We start from the raw sequence: 18,976 nt of genomic DNA, 5'->3' as shown, positions 1-18,976 counted from the left end.
AGAATGTTTTGGGGATGCTGTCTGGCGACACCTTGCCCCCATGCTCTGAAGAATAGTACCAACACTGTGGTCAGAGCCCTACCCCCGTAGTGCAGGTAGGGCGTGTCCCTCCTCTGTACGGACCCCATTCCTGTGAGTGAAAGCCCAACCCCGTTGCCCCTGGCTCTGGCTCCCCTGCTCTGTGCTTCCCTGCTTGTGTTCCGTCCGCTCGGGCTTCCTTGTGGTTCCTGGAGCGCCGTGTCCCCTACAGGGAGACTGTGTGCACAGGACGGTCTCCGTGTCTGTAGCCTGCACAGGCATGCCCCAGCCTCCTTTAGGTCCTTCTTCAAGCGCTGTGCTTTCAGGGATGCTTTCTTTAGCCACCTAAATAAAACTGCAGTCCCTCCCCAGCACGGTCTCCCCTCCTCCCAAGCACCTATCACCTCTAACGTGCTCTGCATACGTATTTCTTCCGTTTGTGGTCTTGCTCCTGACCCTCCCTTCTTAGAATTGAAGACTGGGGAGAACAGGGCATTTAACTCTGTTGGCTTTCTGCTGTATCCTCAGGACCTGGAATAGTGTCTTGTATATAATAGGTAGTTAAGAAATCTTTCAATGAGGAGAAATATCTGTCATCGTTAGAAATACACACCCTTTTATGAAGCAACCCAGATTCCTGGGCATCTATCCCAGAGCCATAAAAGCTTGAGAATTAGGATGTATGTCCAAGAACCAATATAGCTTTGCTTATAATGGCCCAAACTAGAAACAAGTGATGTTCCTTAGCAAGGGAATAGCTTAAAAAATGGTGATATAGTCACACTATGACATATAACACACTTACGAAAAAGAGTTGTCTGTATGTAGCTGACCTGGAGGGATGTCTTTGGTGTATTATTGAGTGCGGAAAGCAAGGTTCAGACATCTGTATCTGATATCCCATTTTTTCAAAGTAAAGTATGTGTATGTTTAACTTATGATCGTATGAGTAGGAGAAAGATATGGAAGGATACATACCAGATGTAAACATTGGCTACTTGGAGAGGTGAAGATAATTAAGCAAAAAGGTAGAAATGAATTATATTAAAATTTTTAAAACCTAGCATGTACATGCTTCCTTTGGGTGTGAATATGTGTACAAGTGTTATATATAGATGCATGAAAGCAAGATCACTAAGATATTAATAGCACTTCTTTCAGATGGTGAGATTAAGGTGATTTTTTAACTTTCTTCCTTCAGATTTTATGTATCTTAAGTTTTTGCAATAAGCACATACTTTTTTTAATAATCAACAAAAAAAGCAATTTTCTTCTTTTGGGGAAAGGGGAAAACCTACTTTTGCTTTCTTTCTTTCTGTAATCCTTGGACAATCTTCTGATTATGAATTAGCATTCCAGGTATTTTTATGCCAGTTAGGGAGTATATATATAGAGAGAGTATTAGACCTAATCATTATGGTTAGAGAAAGACATATTCTCCATTATAAATTAATAGGCATACGAGTTTCTTAAAGCGTGTAAAACACTGGCTACTCTGTGGAGAGTGGGCATGGGTGGATATGGGGCCACCATGCTGCAGGTGTTTGGGTGGGTGAAGGCACCGTGGAAACGGGGAGGCCTGGACAGATTGATGGAATGTCTAGGAGGCCGGGTTGATAGGACTCGGGTACTGTAGGAGGTGAAGAAGAGGGAATCAGAGTTGGCAGCTCTTTGTCGTTAGTGTTGAAGTGGTTTTCCCAGCCCTCTGGTCTGCTCCCTGCCCCTTCCTTGGGCTCCATTAATTTGCTAGAGTGGCTCACAAAACTCAGAGAAAACTTACCAGATTACTGGTTTGTTATAAAAGGATGTAACACAGGAACAGCCAGATGGAAGAGATGCTTAGGGCAAGGTATCCACCCTGAGTGGGCCACTCTCACCAGATTTCATCATGTTCACCATCCTGGAAGCTCTTGGAAGCCTGTCTTTTTGGGATTTTACGGAGGCTTCATTATTGAAGAGGAATTTCTGGATCATAAGCTATGCATAGGCCTAGCTTATACTGCCAGCGTATTGGCTTACACTCCCACCACATTTTGTCAGTTCGTCACACCACATCCTTGCCAGCACTCAGCAGTGTTAGCCATTCAGGTGATGAGGTATCTTATTATGATTGTGATTAGCATTTTCCTGATGATTCCTGATTTGAGTACCTTTTGTAAGTTTATTAGTCATTTAAATATCTTTTTGAAATTCCTATAGAAGCTTGTTTTTCTATTGGGTTGTCTTTTTGTTACTAATTTGTTAGAGTTCTTTATATATTGTGGATATGAGTCATTTGACAGATATGGGTGTTGTGAATGACTTACCCACTCTGACTTGCCTTTTTGCTATCTTAATCGTTTGTTTTGGTGAGTAGAAATTCTTAATTTTAATGTAGTCCAGTGTATTGTTTCTTCCTTTTGTATTTAGTGCTTTTCTTTTTCTTTTTTTATTTAGTGCTTTTGTGTCATATTTAAGAAAACTTTGCCTACCCTAGGGTCATGAGGATGTTCTTTGTTTTTCCCGCAGAGTCTTTATTGTTTTATCTGACACATTAAGCTCTATAATCTACCTGGAAATGATTTTGTATGTGGCGTGAGGTAGGGGTCACAATTCATTTATTTTTACAAAGGGGAGCCAGTTGATCTGTTGCTGAACCGACATCCTTCTTTTCTGTACTGTCATCTCTGCATTGCGAGCTCACATGTGGGGGCCTGTTTCTAGACTCTTTTCTGTCCCCTTAGCCTTCACCTCACTGTCTTTTTCAGTATAGTTTTTTTTTTTTTTTTTTTTTTTTTTCAGTACGCGGGCCTCTCACCACTGCGGCCTCTCCCGTTGCGGAGCACAGGCTCTGGACGCGCAGGCCCAGCGGCCATGGCTCACGGGCCCAGCCGCTCCGCGGCACGTGGGATCCTCCCGGACTGGGGCACGAACCTGTGTCCCCTGCATCGGCAGGCGGACCCTCAACCACTGTGCCACCAGGGAAGCCCTTCAGTATAGGTTTATGATATCTAGTATCATACTTGATATCTAGTAGTATAAATCCTCCAACTTTTATTTTTCTTTTTCTGCATGATGTTTAGTTATTCTTGTCCTTTTGCATTTCCACATACATTTTGGAATCAACTTGTCAGTTTCCACACATGCACAAAACCTTCGATTTTGATTGGGACTGTACTGAAACTTAAGGAGAATTTCTTTGTGGAAAGGTTTTAAATTATAATTCAGTTTCTTTAACAGATACATACCTTTTCAAATTTTCTACTTCTTGTCAGTTTTAGTAAGTTGCATTTTTCCCCAAATTGTTTTTCAGTGTATTCATTTCATGCAAATTTTGGCGTACTGGCATTGAGTTGTTCATAATGATATCCTTTTTTTCCCTTTCTTTTTAGAGAATAGGGTTTTTTTTTTATCAAGTTAATAAGGACTTTGAGTAGGGAAATGATAAAATGAAATTCATTATGTTTAGTTTTGTTGGTGGAAGTTCTGGGGAGTAGTTGAGAATGTCGATGTCTTAACATTAGAAGGGAGGATAAATACATATTCAGCTTTGGAAAACCCGTGGTGTGGTCTGGCTCACAGGTGTGTTGGCCTCACTTCTCAGCCCTTCTGACCCTACAAGCATTTCTTAGTTCTTCCCTGGGCTCCAGTACCGTTTCAGCTTTGATTTGTCTATAGATGGCTTGCTTGGTTCCTTTGCTGACTCTTCCTGCCTCTTGCAGCTCCTCCTGCTGCAGTTACGCTGGTGCTTCATGTAAAGGACGGGCCTTTACGCAAGGGGGGTGTTGGAGAGAATGATTGAATCTGTGGAGATTTTCATTGCTTCAAAGGTGGGCAAAAGAAGGTCTGCCCGAGAAGTCAAAGATGTTAAAGTATTTCTGTCTTATTTATTATTTATTGAATGAGTGAGTGAATGTTTGGGGAAACTAAGTGGTTATGTGTACCCCCCAAATTGTGAAAACCAAGACGGGAATGTGTCTTTGTCATATTGAAGGAACATAAGTTCTTTGTGTCTCCTTAGCTTCCCTTTAGGAGTTCCTCGCTCTCTTTCCTCTGCAGTAGCTAGGGTATGGCGCTCTTACATGATTAAACAACACTGGTTTGAGATTAGATTTTTGTATTTTATACTTGAGAAGAAGAAAATTTTGTTGAAAGTTATGTTTAATGATTTCTCATGTGATAAAATGTCTTCCCTTTGCCAGCAATTCCCAAGTAATGTGATTGCCTTCAAATATACAGGAAAACCAGAAAAACAAAGAACTAAGCATCCTGGATCATGTATTCCAGAACTCAGATTGTGCATTTAGTGTTGCTAGGGAGGATTTATCAAGTCATTGCTCCAAATCGTAAACTTTTCAAAGTGGAAGTGCTTCCTTGAGGACCAGAGAATCCTTCCTTTTTTCCACAAGCGGTAAATTTACCATAACCATAACCAAAAGATGAATCTTTCTTCCAAAAGATGAATCTTTCTTTAGTTCTTTCCATGAATAGAATTGAACTTTTTGATGACTACATTAGTGTCATTGAAGCTGAGGTGCTATGTCATTGTTTTGGGGATTTTAAATTTCACTTACGAATGGATTTTGTGATTTCATTTTACTTGTTTAAAATGGACACATGTACTACTTTTATTAACTGTCATTATTTTTAAAATTTGTGCTTAATTTTTTCTCTAATCTAAACCATATTTAATATGTTTACTTTCAGGAATTACCCAACTCTGTCTTTCTGGTGATGGAGGTAGGTAGTATACAGGTTTCTGTTTAATTTATTTCACATTTCTTTTGATTAATATGTACTTTAAAATTGATGGTAGGTTATTTGAAAATTTGGATTAATAAAGTTGATTCAGTGATTTAGATTCTATTTTATAAGGAATATAAAATTTTAAAATGTTGATTCTATAATTCGTATAATTTGTGTGAGACTAGATTTATATTATATACAAATGTATTTTTAATTAAAGTTAACTGATAATGAATTGAATTAAGCTTGAAGCAGTGTCTTATTTTAATTACTTTTTCTTTTATATTATCAGTATTGCAATGGTGGAGACCTGGCAGATTATTTGCAAGGTAATTTTTTTACTTTGTCAGTGTTCAGTGTAGTAATGTAGTCTGTTTAGTCTTCATTTACTTCTGAAATATGCTACCCCTGTTTTCTGTACTTGTATAGAAACATTCAATAAATATTTGTGTATGTGTAATTGTGGTCACTTTGCTGACTGACTGTCGTTTGTTGTGGTTTTGCTCCTAAACTTTGCTTGTGTATAAGTACTTGTTTATGTGTGCCTCTCTCGGACAGTTTGAGAGGTAGGGCCTCTCCCCAAGAGAGAAAAACCAACAGAATTTCTCTTCAAAAGACGCTAGTGGTCTGCTGTCAGTGAACCTTTAGTCCATTTCATTTACTTCACAGAAACAAAACAAAACAAAGCAAACCATAATGGAAGAATGTATCCAAGAATGTGTTTATTAATGTGAATGTTGCTCGTAAATTTTTAAAAATGTTATAAGGGATTAAGTGTAACCTTGAAATTATTTTGTGGCCCAGAGGTAAGATTTTAGTACTAGATGTTGCTAGTACCTAAAGTGTATTCATGTAGGACAGTAAGCGCTCAAATCAAATTGTGTCCCTCAAAAGTGCTTTTTAAAACGACGTTAGATGAGGCCACCACCTACTTTCTCTCCCCTTAAAGATACACGGGGAGTAGGCAAAAAGACAGAGAGAGGTTCGTCACTCAGCCTAGAAACAGGCCATGGCAGTTGATGGTAAAAACACTAAGATGTCAGTAAATACACCACAAAGGGTATGGATAGTTTACAGAAGAGAAATAACATATTTTAAATGTTCAAGTAAACGAGGAGTGTAATTAAAAATGAGATTTAAAAAATCTTTAAAATATAAAATATTGCTGAGATTTGGAAAGCCATGTAGAAATAATGTAAAGAACACAAGGATTACTCCTTCTAAATACAGCTGAAGCTCCTGTAGGCCCTTCTGTGATCCTACTCTGGTCCCTCCCGCTTAGAGACAGCCATTATCCTGAACTCAGGAGTTTAGTCCATGTGTGTTTTTGTCTTTGTATTTCCCTGAGATTCTTCTTTAAGAAATTCTTGGGTTTGATGAAAAGATTTTTCAAAATGTCATTTCCTAGTGGATACAGTGCAGAAACAGGCACTTTCTTCACTGCTGGGGGAGAGAAGTTGGAGCTAGAAGACACCTTGCCTTTACCTTCTGGTCCGCCTCTGAATCTTGAACTCCTTGACTGCTTAGTGATCCTGATGAAAGCACCTTTCCCTGGGGTCAGGTTGAGGGGCACCTCAGCCATTTAGAGCCCTCACTGGAATATCAGTTTCCTTCTTTCACAGAAGTCCTGTTGGACTGACATAGGTGCTGATGCTGCTGTAGCAGATTTGTTAGCTTCGACAACACTTTTGTCTGTGATGTTGAACTCTGCATTGGATATTCCAGAGCAATAGTGTTAGAACAGGAGACCCAAGAGTTAAGAGCTTACCAGAATGCTGCATGCAGTCAGGCAGGCAGGCTGGTTTCAGTAGTTCTGTTGTTCATATAACTTAATCACTATGCGATTTTGGTCATTATTTAACCTCCCCCTGGTCTCTATCTGCCAATTGAAGAGACATGTAAACTAAATTTAGTCCTTAAGGAATTGTCTAGAGCTGCACTCTTCAGTATGGTACCATGGACCACATGGGACTGTTGAGCTCTTGAAATGCGGCTAGTCTGAATTGAGATGTGCTGTGATATAAAACACACGTTGGATTTTGAACACTTCATAGGAAAAAAGAATGATTATATCTTAAGTTTTTTATATTATAGGTTGAAATGATAATATTTTGGAAGTATTAGATTAAGTATATGTTATTCCACCAGTTTCTTTTCATGTTTGAAAATGTGGCTACTAGAAAATTTGAAGGTACGTATGTGACTCACATTATATTTCTGTTGGAGAGCACTGGTCTGGAAGATCTGGCGGTCAGAGGTCTGGATGGTCTAATGCCACTAAATCACAAGACAGCTATTTAGTCCTTTTATTTGCTTTGATAAATAAAGTCCCTTTTCTATCAAATTGATAGAAAACAAATTCTATCAATTGTAAGTTTTAAATAAGGCAAATTGTAGAGTAGTTGGTAAGTTGTACTTTAAATTAATTCTAGCAGATATCTTCAGTGTGGCAGCCACAGCTGAGCCTGCCCTGCTAGGGCAAACTGCTCAAGAGTTCATTCATCTGAGAGTTTTCATGATAGCTGTGCCTTTAAAATGTTAAGCTTTTAACGTGAGAATTTCAATTTATGGGATTGTGTTGAGAGTAGGCATCCTGTGTTCATAGAAATATGTGAATTTTTACTGTAGTTTGTGCCCAGAAGCAGCCTAAACTAGGTCATAAATTTTTCCCCACAGGAACAGTGTTGGAATTTGGACTCTGAATCAGATAAGTCTATTCAATAGTATGTCATGGGGCAGTGATACTAGTTCTAAGCAGCCTTAGTCATTTAAAGTAGCAAAATTTTTCTAAGCCCTAGAATGAAAATGTAAATGAATGAAATGGAAGAAACTGTACCATCCTTTTTTTTTTTTTTTTTTTTTTTTTTTGTTGCGGCCTCTCCCGTTGCGGAGCACAGGCTCCAGACACGCAGGCTCAGCGGCCATGGCTCATGGGCCCAGCTGCTCCGCAGCATGTGGGATCTTCCCCGACCAGGGCACGAACCCGTGTCCCCTGCATTGGCAGACGGACTCTCAACCACTGCACCACCAGGGAAGCCCTGTACCATCCATTTTTAAAATTTTATTTATTTATTTATAATACATTTAATTAATTTATTTATTTATTTTTGGCTGTGTTGGGTCTTCGTTGCTGTGCGTGGGCTTTCTCTGGTTGCAGCGAGCGGGGGCTACTCTTTGTTGTGGTGCACGGGCTTCTCATTGCGGTGGCTTCTCTTTTTGGGAACACGGGCTCTAGGCACGTGGGCTTCAGTAATTGTGGCTCACGGGCTCTACCGGGCAGGCTCAGTAGTTGTGGCTCACGGGCTTAGTTGTTCCACGGCATGTGAAATCTTCCCAGATCAGGGCTTGAACCCGTATCCCCTGCATTGGCAGACGGATTCTTAACCACTGCACCACCAGGGAAGCCCTACCGTCCATTTTAATAGTTTCAGTGTAATGTAAGTAAGACATTACAAAAATAAAGCTCTAGTTGTTGATTTGATGCTCCCACTAATGGGCAGTCATTTATGTGTTGCCACCTGCAGGAAAGTAGATCTCGAAGAATATACTCCAGAGGTAAACAGTGTTCATTCATCTCCAGGATGGAATTAGGGAAGATTTCACTTTTTATATGTTTTAGCGTATTTGGATTTTTATTTTTTAATAGCATCAGGAAAAGAACTCCAAAGAATTTAAAAAAGGGAATAGGTTAAGAACTGCCCTCACAGGAAAGAAGTATTAGCTAATTTTTTTTAAAAATACATTTATTTATTTATTTTTGGCTGTGTTGAGTCTTTTCTTTGCTGCTGCACGCGGGCTTTCTCTAGTTGCGGCGAGCAGGGGCTACTCTTCGTTGAGGTGCACGGGCTTCTCATTGCGGTGGCTTCTCTTGTTGGTAGCATGGGCTCTAGGTGTGCGGGCTCAGCAGTTGTGGCTCACGGGCTCTAGAGCACAGGCACAGTAGTAGTGGCGCACGGGCTTAGTTGCTCCATGGCATGTGGGATCTTCCCGGACCAGGGCTGGAACCCGTGTGCCCTGCATTGGCAGGCGGATTCTTAACCACTGCACCACCAGGGAAGCCCAATTTGATAATTTTTAAACCATGGGGATTTAGTTTATTTGAAGATGTTAAGGACATAAACTGTCACTTAATGTGTCATTAAAATGATTTTTAAAGTAATATTTCACTTGTTCTGAGTGTTAATGTTATTTCTTTCTTAATCTTAAGTGCATATGGAAAGGTTATAAAGGACATATTCTAGAGTTGTATGGGCAGAAGTATGTTCACAAAGGCTTTAAAATGGGGCCATGGATATTAAATCCCTAATGTAGATTCAAGAAATGACTTCTAGACCCACTGTCATGAAGTATATATTTGTGTACTGCCCACATTTGAGTACTTATGTGCCAGGCCTTTTTCTAAAGTTTCTATTATTAAATATGCTGTCTTGCTTGATTGTTACAACAGCCCCGTGTGGTTAGTCTGTTTTCAGCTTTTTATAGATGAGGATGGGCACAGAGGGGTCATCTTCCAGGGTCACGCAGTAAGTGGAGGAGCTGGGATTTGAACAAAGGCAGCCTGACTCCAAACCAAGCTCTGTTCCGTTACATGCTCCAGCATGCGCATAGAAACACTGCTGTTTGCTGAACAGTGACTACCCTCAGACCATTCCTACCACCTCTTCATCGTACTGAAGACGTGGCTTCTTACGGGTGTCGTTAGTTAGGAGAGATGCTGCGGTGAGGTGGTGTGTTGGCAGCAGGGAGATGAGAGGAGACAGGTGTAGGGCCACCAACCCCGGCAGGCCCACATGGAGGGGATGCCCAAGTCTCGCCAGCCAAGCAGTTCACCTGTTTTTAATTTGTGCTCAGGTAATGGTTGGAATTAAATATGGACATTTATCCCAGGTATTTGATATGAAGGGGACTGACTTTTGGCTTGTGGTGGAGACTCACATTTGTTGACCACCTCTTGTTATGCTCATCCTTCCCAGTAAAAATGGGAGAGGAAAGCCAAAAAGGAGCACCAGTGAAAATGGAAGATGCAAGTGTAAATCAGGTCTCTTTACAACAGATTGATTAAAAATTTTGAGATATCCACTCTCTCTTCACAGACTTAAATTGTTAAAGTAAAAACAATGAGAAAATGCGAATCCCAGATCCGTACTCCCTCAGTGTTCTCCTCAGGATATGCAGATGATACTTGAATGTTGATGGAGCGCCTTTTCTCCCAGCTAAAGGCACTCTCAGTGAAGACACCATCAGAGTCTTTCTTCATCAGATCGCAGCCGCCATGCGCATCCTGCACAGCAAGGGGATCATCCACAGGGATCTCAAGCCCCAGAACATCCTGCTGTCCTATGCCAATCGTAGGAAGTCCACTGTCAGTGGTATTCGCATCAAAATAGGTACCTGGCTATGTATTGTCTCATGCGAAGAACATTTTTGGGACTTGGTATTTTTAGATAATTTTAGTTCAGCTTTGTTAGAATGATGGATTTTGTTGAGACACTGGTAAAATTTTTACTGAGTTCAGTGAGGTACATTTGGATATGGGAACCTGTTTTACATTATTGGCAGCAGGTGCTAGACGGGGCCAAAGACCCCACACTAGGAACTCTGAGTGTGACTCCCAGCAGGAAACCCTGCTTCTCCTTATCACAGGGAAGCTAATGTATCACGGTTGCTGGCAGCAAATTAATAACCCTGATTCTTTACAGCTCGTTGGATTTTAACATAAGGGATCTGAGAGATCATTTAGTTCAGGCTTCTTACTTGGAAGTTGTTTTAGCACTCTCAGGATTATTTGAAGTAGTTTATAATGCTAGATTTTTTTTAAAGCTTTTCTCTTCATTGGTGGAAAAATAATCATTTAGCAGTATTTTAAGAAATCTCTGATATTTTATGGGTTACATCTGGTATCTGGAGGACAAAAACAGCTCCAGTTCTATACCTGTTATTGATATTGGATGAGAGCTGTATTAATGAATCGTGTATTATAATTAGCATTTTCTCTTGCAAAGTGTGGCACTTCCTTCTTGGTTACAAAACTGGCAGAGCAGTGACTTGTGCAGTTGGTGATGACTGCTGTTTCTTAACTTGTTGAAAGTGAGGTAGCTCTTTTTTCTTTGGTGGACAGTCTTATTCAATAAGCTTTAATTTCTCACAGTTCTTTTTTACCCTCTTGTATCTTTAAAGAATCATATGATCTGCGTTAACTGAGCAAAGGTATCATTTGATTTTCTCCTTTTTATTTTGTGAAATAGCGGATTTTGGTTTTGCTCGTTACCTACATAGTAACATGATGGCTGCAACGCTGTGTGGGTCTCCAATGTACATGGTGAGTGAGTGTTTGCATCCTTGTGTGTTTACAGCACAGCAGCATAAGCATTGGAATTTAAGTATAATGCTTGTTTCCACGTAAGATGTGATTTTATATATAGTCTGAGTTTTTATATATATATATATAATATATATTTTATTATATATATATAATTATTATATTACAGATGTTAATTCTATTACTGATAATGATATGCAGACGTCTTTCGCTTTAGTATAGCGGACTGTGAAAGTCTGTCATCTTTGCCCATTGGCATTTATTTTTTAACATGATTAGTTAGTTATTATGGTAGAAATCTCCTGTTAGGTTAAATTGAAAACAAAAGTTGATGAAATATGGTCATGCTATACATAATGTATAATTTTAGGAATACTTAAAAAGAAAACCTTTTGGGGCACCTCTTCAGCTGTAGGGTGTAATCATCTTTTGCATGTTGTCTCTTTAGACAGGATCCCTATATTGTAGAAGTGTTTTCCATCAGTGTTACACTTAACAGCTGAAAAAAATCTTAGTTTTCCTCTTTATCCTCTCCTGTGGTTACTGTCAGGTCTAATAGGGTGAAGCTGTGAAACTTCTGAACTAATGTGAGGTGTTAAGCCTGGAAATACCTTAATTCTGGAACTTCAGAATCCTGTGAAGTAAATAAATGTACCTATTTCAGTTTTAATTTAAAATGGTTTTATGTTCAATTACGGTTTCTTCTAATGTAAAATCACTTTGAGTTAAGGGAACTAAGTAATCAAAGTTCAAAAAAATTTTTTGTATTAGACTTACTTTTTCTTGATCATAATCTTACTGCTTATATAGTAAATGTTATAATTTAATATAATTAAATACTATTTTGCACTTCTTGAGTGTGAAACTAGTTGAGCCTTGAGGATAGACAGAGTGCTTGGGCTGATTATTAAAGGGAGGTGGCTCAATAAGAAATTTATTAGGGCCAATAAATAAAAATGTTATGCCTGGAAAATAAAATTTCACTATCTTTTAAGTGTATTTGACATTCCTATTTAATGCTATGCTTGCCTTGATAGATGGTATTTTTAAAAAGCAACATCTAATGAGAGGGTGGGAAAATAGCTGTGACAAAGCAGCAGAGAAAAAACTTTTTTTTTTTTTTGGCTGCTCTGAGCAACATGTGAGATCTTAGTTCCCCAACCAGGGATCGAACTCACGCCCCCTGCATTGGAAGTGCGGAGTGTTAACCACTGGACTGCCAGGGAGGTCCCAAGATAGTTTTCATTATTGTATTTTGCGTAACAGATTTTCCATTATTTTAAAAGTTTTCAAATGACAGGAATAATATAGCAAACACTTGTGTACCTACCATCCGTATTTAACAAAGTTAACATTTTGTCATGTTTGCCTTGATCTTTTTTTAGAAAGAAATAAAGTATTTCAGAAACAGTTCATGTGCACTCTGTAGCCCTCCTTTTTCCATTTCCCACTCTCCTACTCTCCTACCCCAGAAGTAACCTCTATCCTGTAATTGGGGTATATTTTTCTTTATTATTATTTTAATACTCTTTCTGTAGTTTATGTGTCCATAATATTATATAGAAATGTTTATTTCTGCAACTTGCTTCTTTTCGTGCACCGTCGTTTCTGAGATTTACCAGTAAGCCTCAGTGTAAGAATGTGGTTCTGTATTCGTTGCAGTATCATTTGATTAGGGCAATATCACAGTGTGTTGTTTTTATTTTTGTAGTTTTGTTAGGAGTGTGACCTTTTCCAGCTAATTAATCCATACATATTAATTATGTAAATGACCTAATGCATGTCTCTTGAATTGTTCTATCCCCAGGCTCCTGAGGTTATTATGTCTCAACATTATGATGCCAAGGCCGACCTGTGGAGCATAGGGACAGTGATATATCAGTGCCTCGTTGGAAAACCACCTTTTCAGGTACCTTGACTTTTTTTGGATGTGCTCAGTTTGGGGATCTTCTCATTTTGCAGTTGCCTTTGACTTATAAAATGGGGAATACAGTTGACCCTTGAATGATGTAGGGGTTAGGGGTGCTGACCCCTCGCCGTGGAAAATGTACTGTAACTTTACAGTCGGCCCCTTGTACTTGCCGTTCTGCATCTGTGGGTTCAACCAACTGCAGATCGTGTAGTACTGTAGTAGGTATTGAAAAAAAGTCCCCGCACAGTTCAAACCCATGGTGTTCAAGGGTCACCTGTACTTTGAAAGCAGTGTTTCTGGTTCCTCTGTGACTTATTTTGATTTTGTTAACAGGCAAAACTGCTGTAGTGAGCCAGAACATCTTTCGCTTTTTCCTTTTTTATCTGCCTTCCCTAGTAGTTGGATTGGGCCTGGGGCCGGTTAGGTTCTCCAGGCTCATAAAAGCTGGTGCGGTTAGCGTAACAACCTGGTAGGAAATAGGTGTGAACAGTGATGTCAGCGCTTCCTGCCTAGCCTGGTTTTGGGGTCCTGGAATCCACGTGAGGGCTAGGGCAGGTCTGGGAAGATCACTGGCAACTGTCTCCAGCTCTCTATTCCTGTCACTGCTGGGTGAGAGGTAATTATTTAGGCTTTATGGAAGTTACTTTGAGTAGGTCTTCCTCTCCCTTAACATCCTGTCAAAAAGAGGCCTCCTAGGATATAATCACAATGATTCCTTTTGAGTTCATACTGCCCAGTTACAAAGAGGAGTTTTGAATCTGAAAACTGGAACAGAGTGAAATTATTTGCCCAAAATGGTTTTTAAAAGTCGGTGACACAGCCAGGTTGAACACTTAATTTCCCAACCTAGTTTGGACGTAGAGACAACTTCACTAATTCAGCAGCACTTATTATGAGGGTGCTGCTCGTTACTATGGCAGAAGAGTAGCAGTCATCTGAGTTCTCTTCCTTGAATCCCTGGAAGGTAAAATACACCCTGATCTTAACACAGTAAAAATACACCTGTTGGGTAGGCCATGTAACCTCCAGAGTAGTGATTCTTTTCTAAGATTCAGGCCTCACTGAGAATCTGACCTCAGAAAAGGTACATTATTATGCCCAGATGTGCAGAATTCACTTACAATTTCAGAAGTTTTTTAAGTTCCTAGTGCCCATCTATGGCTCCTTCAGCATTCCATGGCTTTCAAGTTCAGAGTCTGTTCTATAGCAGAATGTGAGCTTCGATCATATGATTTGGAATTTTTGCCCTTAGTTGTTTAGGAAATTAAACCTTTTTCTCCCCCCCCTTTTTTTTTTAAACAGGCTAATAGTCCTCAAGACCTAAGGATGCTTTATGAGAAAAACAGAAACTTAATACCTAGGTATGTGTTTTGATTGCACTGGGTTTTACCATTTGTCAGTGCAGTGTTATCTCTTTGAATTCTATGTGTTTTACATTTTTCCGTTATTGAATCTTTTTTCAATTAACAGTAAGGAGAGCTTTCATTTTAACAGGAAATTAGAAAATTACTAGTGTATCATAGGTGCCTGTGTGCTGTATCATTTTCTTTCTTTTTAAAAATGTTAAGTTTATTTAAAAGAAAAACCTACAGAAGTCATATGTGTTCTTTGAGGGGAGGGAGATGCAAACAGAATAGATGGGCATAAAGTAGAAAATAGCTAGGCTTTCCCCTAGAAAATAGCTAGCTCTAAAATAGCTAGAGAGTCCCCTAGTTAGATGTAATGTATTTTGTTTAATCAGATATCTGTTTTCATTTTTTTGGATACTACAAGCAGGCTTTAGTGAGGAGAAATTGTGTATGTGTGTGCATGCATGTGTACACACATCTGTGCATTTCTTTAGGATGGACTCCTAGAAATGGAATTGTTGGGCTTAGAGACACTCTCTCCAGCTCGGCTGGCCCTGTTTGCAGTGCTGAACAAGCGCTGCGCTCCTTTCCTGCATTCTACCAGCAGGGGTTGTTAGCGGTCTCAGTGCCTCCCAAGCAGGGCCAATTAGCTCTTCATTTAACTTGCATTATTCTCTTTACTAGTGAGGTTGGCTCGCTATTTGTTTAACATCCTTTTGTAGTTTTTATTCTGTGAATTCCATATTCCTATTACTCACTTTTTTTTATTGCCTTGTCCTTTCTTATTGGATTTCAGGAAGCTGTGTTACTTCTCACTTGTATTTATTTAAGCTCTGCCCTTTTGCAGATGGAATTGGAGGTGGCTGTCCGTCTAACGGAGAACTCTGTAGCGACTGTTAGTGCTAGGTCGACGTTGTGTTAAAACTCAAGATGGTCTGTGCTTGTGAAGTGCTATGTTCTCGCAGCTATTCTAACAACAGCAAAAGGAAGCACGGTGCAAGAATCTTCCCAAATTGATGCTGCTTTTCAAAGGCAGTTGCTTAGTGTTTGTTTGTTTGTTTTTTCCTTTAAGGAGTGAGGGTCTGCCATGGTCCTCTTGGTATAAAATGTAGTATTTGTGAAACTGCATATACATTTTCATTTACCGTAATGAAGGCGAAAGTCGTGTAGTTAATATATAAACTCACCACTTAGGTGGTTTTTTTTCCTTTCTCCCTAGCATTCCCAGAGAAACATCACCTTATTTGGCTAATCTCCTTTTGGGTTTGCTTCAGAGAAACCAAAAAGATAGAATGGACTTTGGTAAGTAATATTTTCAAATTTTGTATGTATGCTAGTTTCTAATTTTAGTTTTGTGTATTCCAAAAAGTTTTTTTTAATTTATTTTTTATTGAAGTATGGTTGATTTACAATGTTGTGTTAGTTTCTGGTGTACAGCAAAGTGATTCACTTACACATATGTATACATTCTTTTCATATTCTTTTCCATTATGGTTTATCACAGGATGTTGAATATAGTTCCCTGTGCTGTACAGTAGGGCCTTGTTGTTCATCCATCCTATATATACTAGTTTGCATCTGCTAATCCCAAACTCCCACTCCATCCCTACATCCCTACCCACCTTGGCAACCACATGAAAAGGTTTTTTTAAAAGATACTATAAAAAAATAAAATAAAAGATACTATAGATGCTTCAGAAGAAAATGAAAATCAGTTTTACTTTTCTTTCTATCTCTTTGTCTTTTTTCTTTCACGTATTTTGTAAATGTATGGAAGGTATATAAATAGTTAATATAATCGATAATTTAGAAACTATTATCCTATTTGTCGTTTCACTATTGGCCGATATTTCTCATGGTTACAGAGCAATCTCAGTTTAATTTCTCCCTCTGAAAGATAAAAATATTTACCAAACTACATGACTAAAGTTTAATTCCAGTTTTTACCACACTTTAAGAAAAGATATGTTTAGACTATTTCATCTTTCCCCCATACAGAAACTATTAGAGCTACTGTCTACTGAGAACATTTACTGGGACAGTGAACTGAGTGCTTCTGAGTGTGAGGTAGTTTAGACTAAACCTAACTTCAGCTCATTCCTGATTTTGTATTACCTGGAGAACCTCTGTGCTGGGCTGTGCCATTCTCCTTGTCTGCTCTGTGCTATTTAGTAACATACAATTTGGAGACTTAATGATAAATGAGATGGTCTTCGTGAGGTTTTAAAGAAATAACGAAATAAATCATACATACAGGAAAAGAGTAAATTAATGAACTGCCATGTACTCACCTACTTATTTATCTTTATCTAATTAGCAGGCTTACTGTGTAGGTTTTGTCCTTGGTGAACAGCTGAAGAAACTAAAAATCAAATTAATAGCTTTTTAAAAAATGTGAAACCAGCTCTAGGAATATTTCTTCTGGGATAGAAGAGTAGAGTTTATTATACAAATCAGCCGTCTAAGATTTCCCGTTAGGACAGTTAAGAGCCATAGTTCACAGAGTGATTAGCAAGGGCCTGGTCACAGTTCTCCGTGCCCTTGTCTGTTTGAGGACAGCACACACTAGAGGACACATCTACTTTAGTCGCCTCAGGGGTGCTGTGCTGGTAATAGACACTCTGAGAATTCACACCATTATTTTAAAATTTTCATTCATTAAGAATTACTTATTTTGATGGGTTTTATGGATGATTTATAAAATAATGTGCTTTTACATTTAAAGGAAATGGAGTCTATGTAAAGAAGTTAATAATAATAATGTATGATCTCAAGGATATTATGTTGACTACATTGACGAGGTTAACCTATCTGCAAAAATCAACATCAGTTTAATGGTTGCATTCTCATTTTCATTATAGAAGCATTTTTTAGCCATCCTTTTCTTGAGCAAGTTCCAGTAAAAAAATGTGAGTACCTACTTTTTACATTTCTACTTAAAGAGTGAATGCAAGCTTAAGGAAAAATTAGTATTTGGTATTACAAAATTAATTTTTTATGTGCTTCTCAAGATTTCATTGAGCTTTTCTTAAGTATTTGTAGTTGTGTTTATTTAATTACCATTCTGTTTTTCCTTCCAAGTCCAAATTGAAAGAGTTTAGTAATTACTGTATTCTTGGTTTCACCCATGGGAGCTGTAATAAGTAGGTGAATATAAATTTTTGGCCAACACAAAGCTGTAGTAGTTGTGACAGGTTTGCTAGTGGACAGCTCATGTAATCGCACTCCATTCGTCGGTGTTTCTCCCCTAGCCTCCCCGGTCCCGGTGCCCATGTACGCCGGCTCCGCCTCTGAAGGTCCCTGTAGCAGCTCTCCATCCTGTCGCTTCGCCTCTCCACCTGTAAGTACTGGTTGTATTAAAGGTAACGTTAGAGCCTGTGTTATTTCATCTGCTCACAGAGCCTGCAGATATGTCGTGGGTATTCTCTTTATGTGTGGAGTTTCCTAGCGCAGCTGAGGCCTGGGCAAAGAGCGCTGTTGTTGAGGCCCTCGGTCTGGACTCTGCCTTATATGGCTGTGCACACTTCAGCAAGACGTGTCCCCTCTGACTGGTGGACACAGTACTCTCACCCTTTCGTGACCAGTGAGGTGGGGAAAGATGTCACTGTGACACGTAGATAGGTAATTCGCATTTGTTTCATGAATGTCATAAACATCGGTCTGGACAGTTATCGTACATAGAACTTGCAGTGGTGGACGAGTGCCCTCTGAGTGGACTTCACTGCCTTAGGCCCCGTAGTCATGGTGACTGGCCCTGTGAGCCGGCTCCACTGCAGGCTCTTCCCTCCCCAGGGCTGCCCGAGCCGTGCACCCCACGGCCATCTTCCCTGCAGTCTCAGTGCTTCTTCCTGATCCTGAGAACTTACAGCCACTTCTGGTCATTCCTTCCTTCTGCTCTGCTCTCCCAGGTCTTGCCTTTCTGACTTCTGTGCTTTTCTGGACTTTCCCCCATGTCTCTCTTGCTGCCTGAGAGGGCTGTGACCTTGAGACTTTTCACAAGCCAAGGTCCAGGGGCCGTTGTGTCAGCCACTGCAGGTATTTTCCAGACTGGCCTGGCAGACGTGCATTTCTTGAATTCTGCTGGCAGAGGGGTCGGGGAATCGCAGAGGGAGCTGGTTGGGTGATTAGCAGCTTGAGGCTTAGGAGTCTGGGGCTTGGAGCTTCCATATCCCTGACTTGCCATGTTACCTACGACAGGTGACTCAATGTCTCTGAGCCTGTTTCTCATAAGTAAAGTGGGTATAATTTACCCACTTCATGGAGTTTTTTAAGGATAAATGAGCAAAAGCACCTGTTCCAGTGCCTGGCACACAGTAATACTCAGGAAGTGGCAAGTGCTGTTATTCTTATTTTCCAGGGAAACCCAGAACCCCACAGTGAAAGCAGGTGCTGCAGCAGCCTGTTGCAAACGGATGAGTTCTAAAGCTGGCAAAAAACCTTTCTGCACAGCCCTGCAGACTCAAACCAAATAGAAAAAGCAGATGGACTAATAAGACTTACATTACATTCCCATGAATTTAAAAAAACTAAGAGGGGAAAAAAGTGTTGTATATTTCCAGTTTCAGTCTGGAATATAGGAAAACACTGGATTTGGAGCGACTGGGGAGAAATGCAGAGGAACTGCAGGGAAAGACCGAAGGCTCTGTTTGGAGC

General features: G+C 39.7%; 1 protein-coding gene across 1 annotated transcript in view; it reads left to right on the top strand.

Moving 5' to 3' along the window:
• Positions 1–18,976, top strand: part of ULK2 (unc-51 like autophagy activating kinase 2) — a 66,100-nt gene that overhangs the window by 6,354 nt on the left and 40,770 nt on the right. The window contains exons 4-12 of the mRNA XM_082605265.1: positions 4,705–4,737; positions 5,036–5,072; positions 9,957–10,130; positions 10,989–11,062; positions 12,870–12,971; positions 14,277–14,335; positions 15,543–15,625; positions 17,185–17,232; positions 17,575–17,663. Coding sequence (XP_082461391.1) covers positions 4,705–4,737; positions 5,036–5,072; positions 9,957–10,130; positions 10,989–11,062; positions 12,870–12,971; positions 14,277–14,335; positions 15,543–15,625; positions 17,185–17,232; positions 17,575–17,663 — 699 coding nt within the window. The remainder of the gene's footprint in view (positions 1–4,704; positions 4,738–5,035; positions 5,073–9,956; positions 10,131–10,988; positions 11,063–12,869; positions 12,972–14,276; positions 14,336–15,542; positions 15,626–17,184; positions 17,233–17,574; positions 17,664–18,976) is intronic.

This window comes from Mesoplodon mirus (genome assembly GCF_964341445.2).
Source record: "Mesoplodon mirus genome assembly, chromosome: 18".
NCBI lineage: Eukaryota > Metazoa > Chordata > Mammalia > Artiodactyla > Ziphiidae > Mesoplodon > Mesoplodon mirus.
Note: the sequence above shows the minus strand (reverse complement) of the source record. Positions and strands in the feature narration are given on the sequence as shown.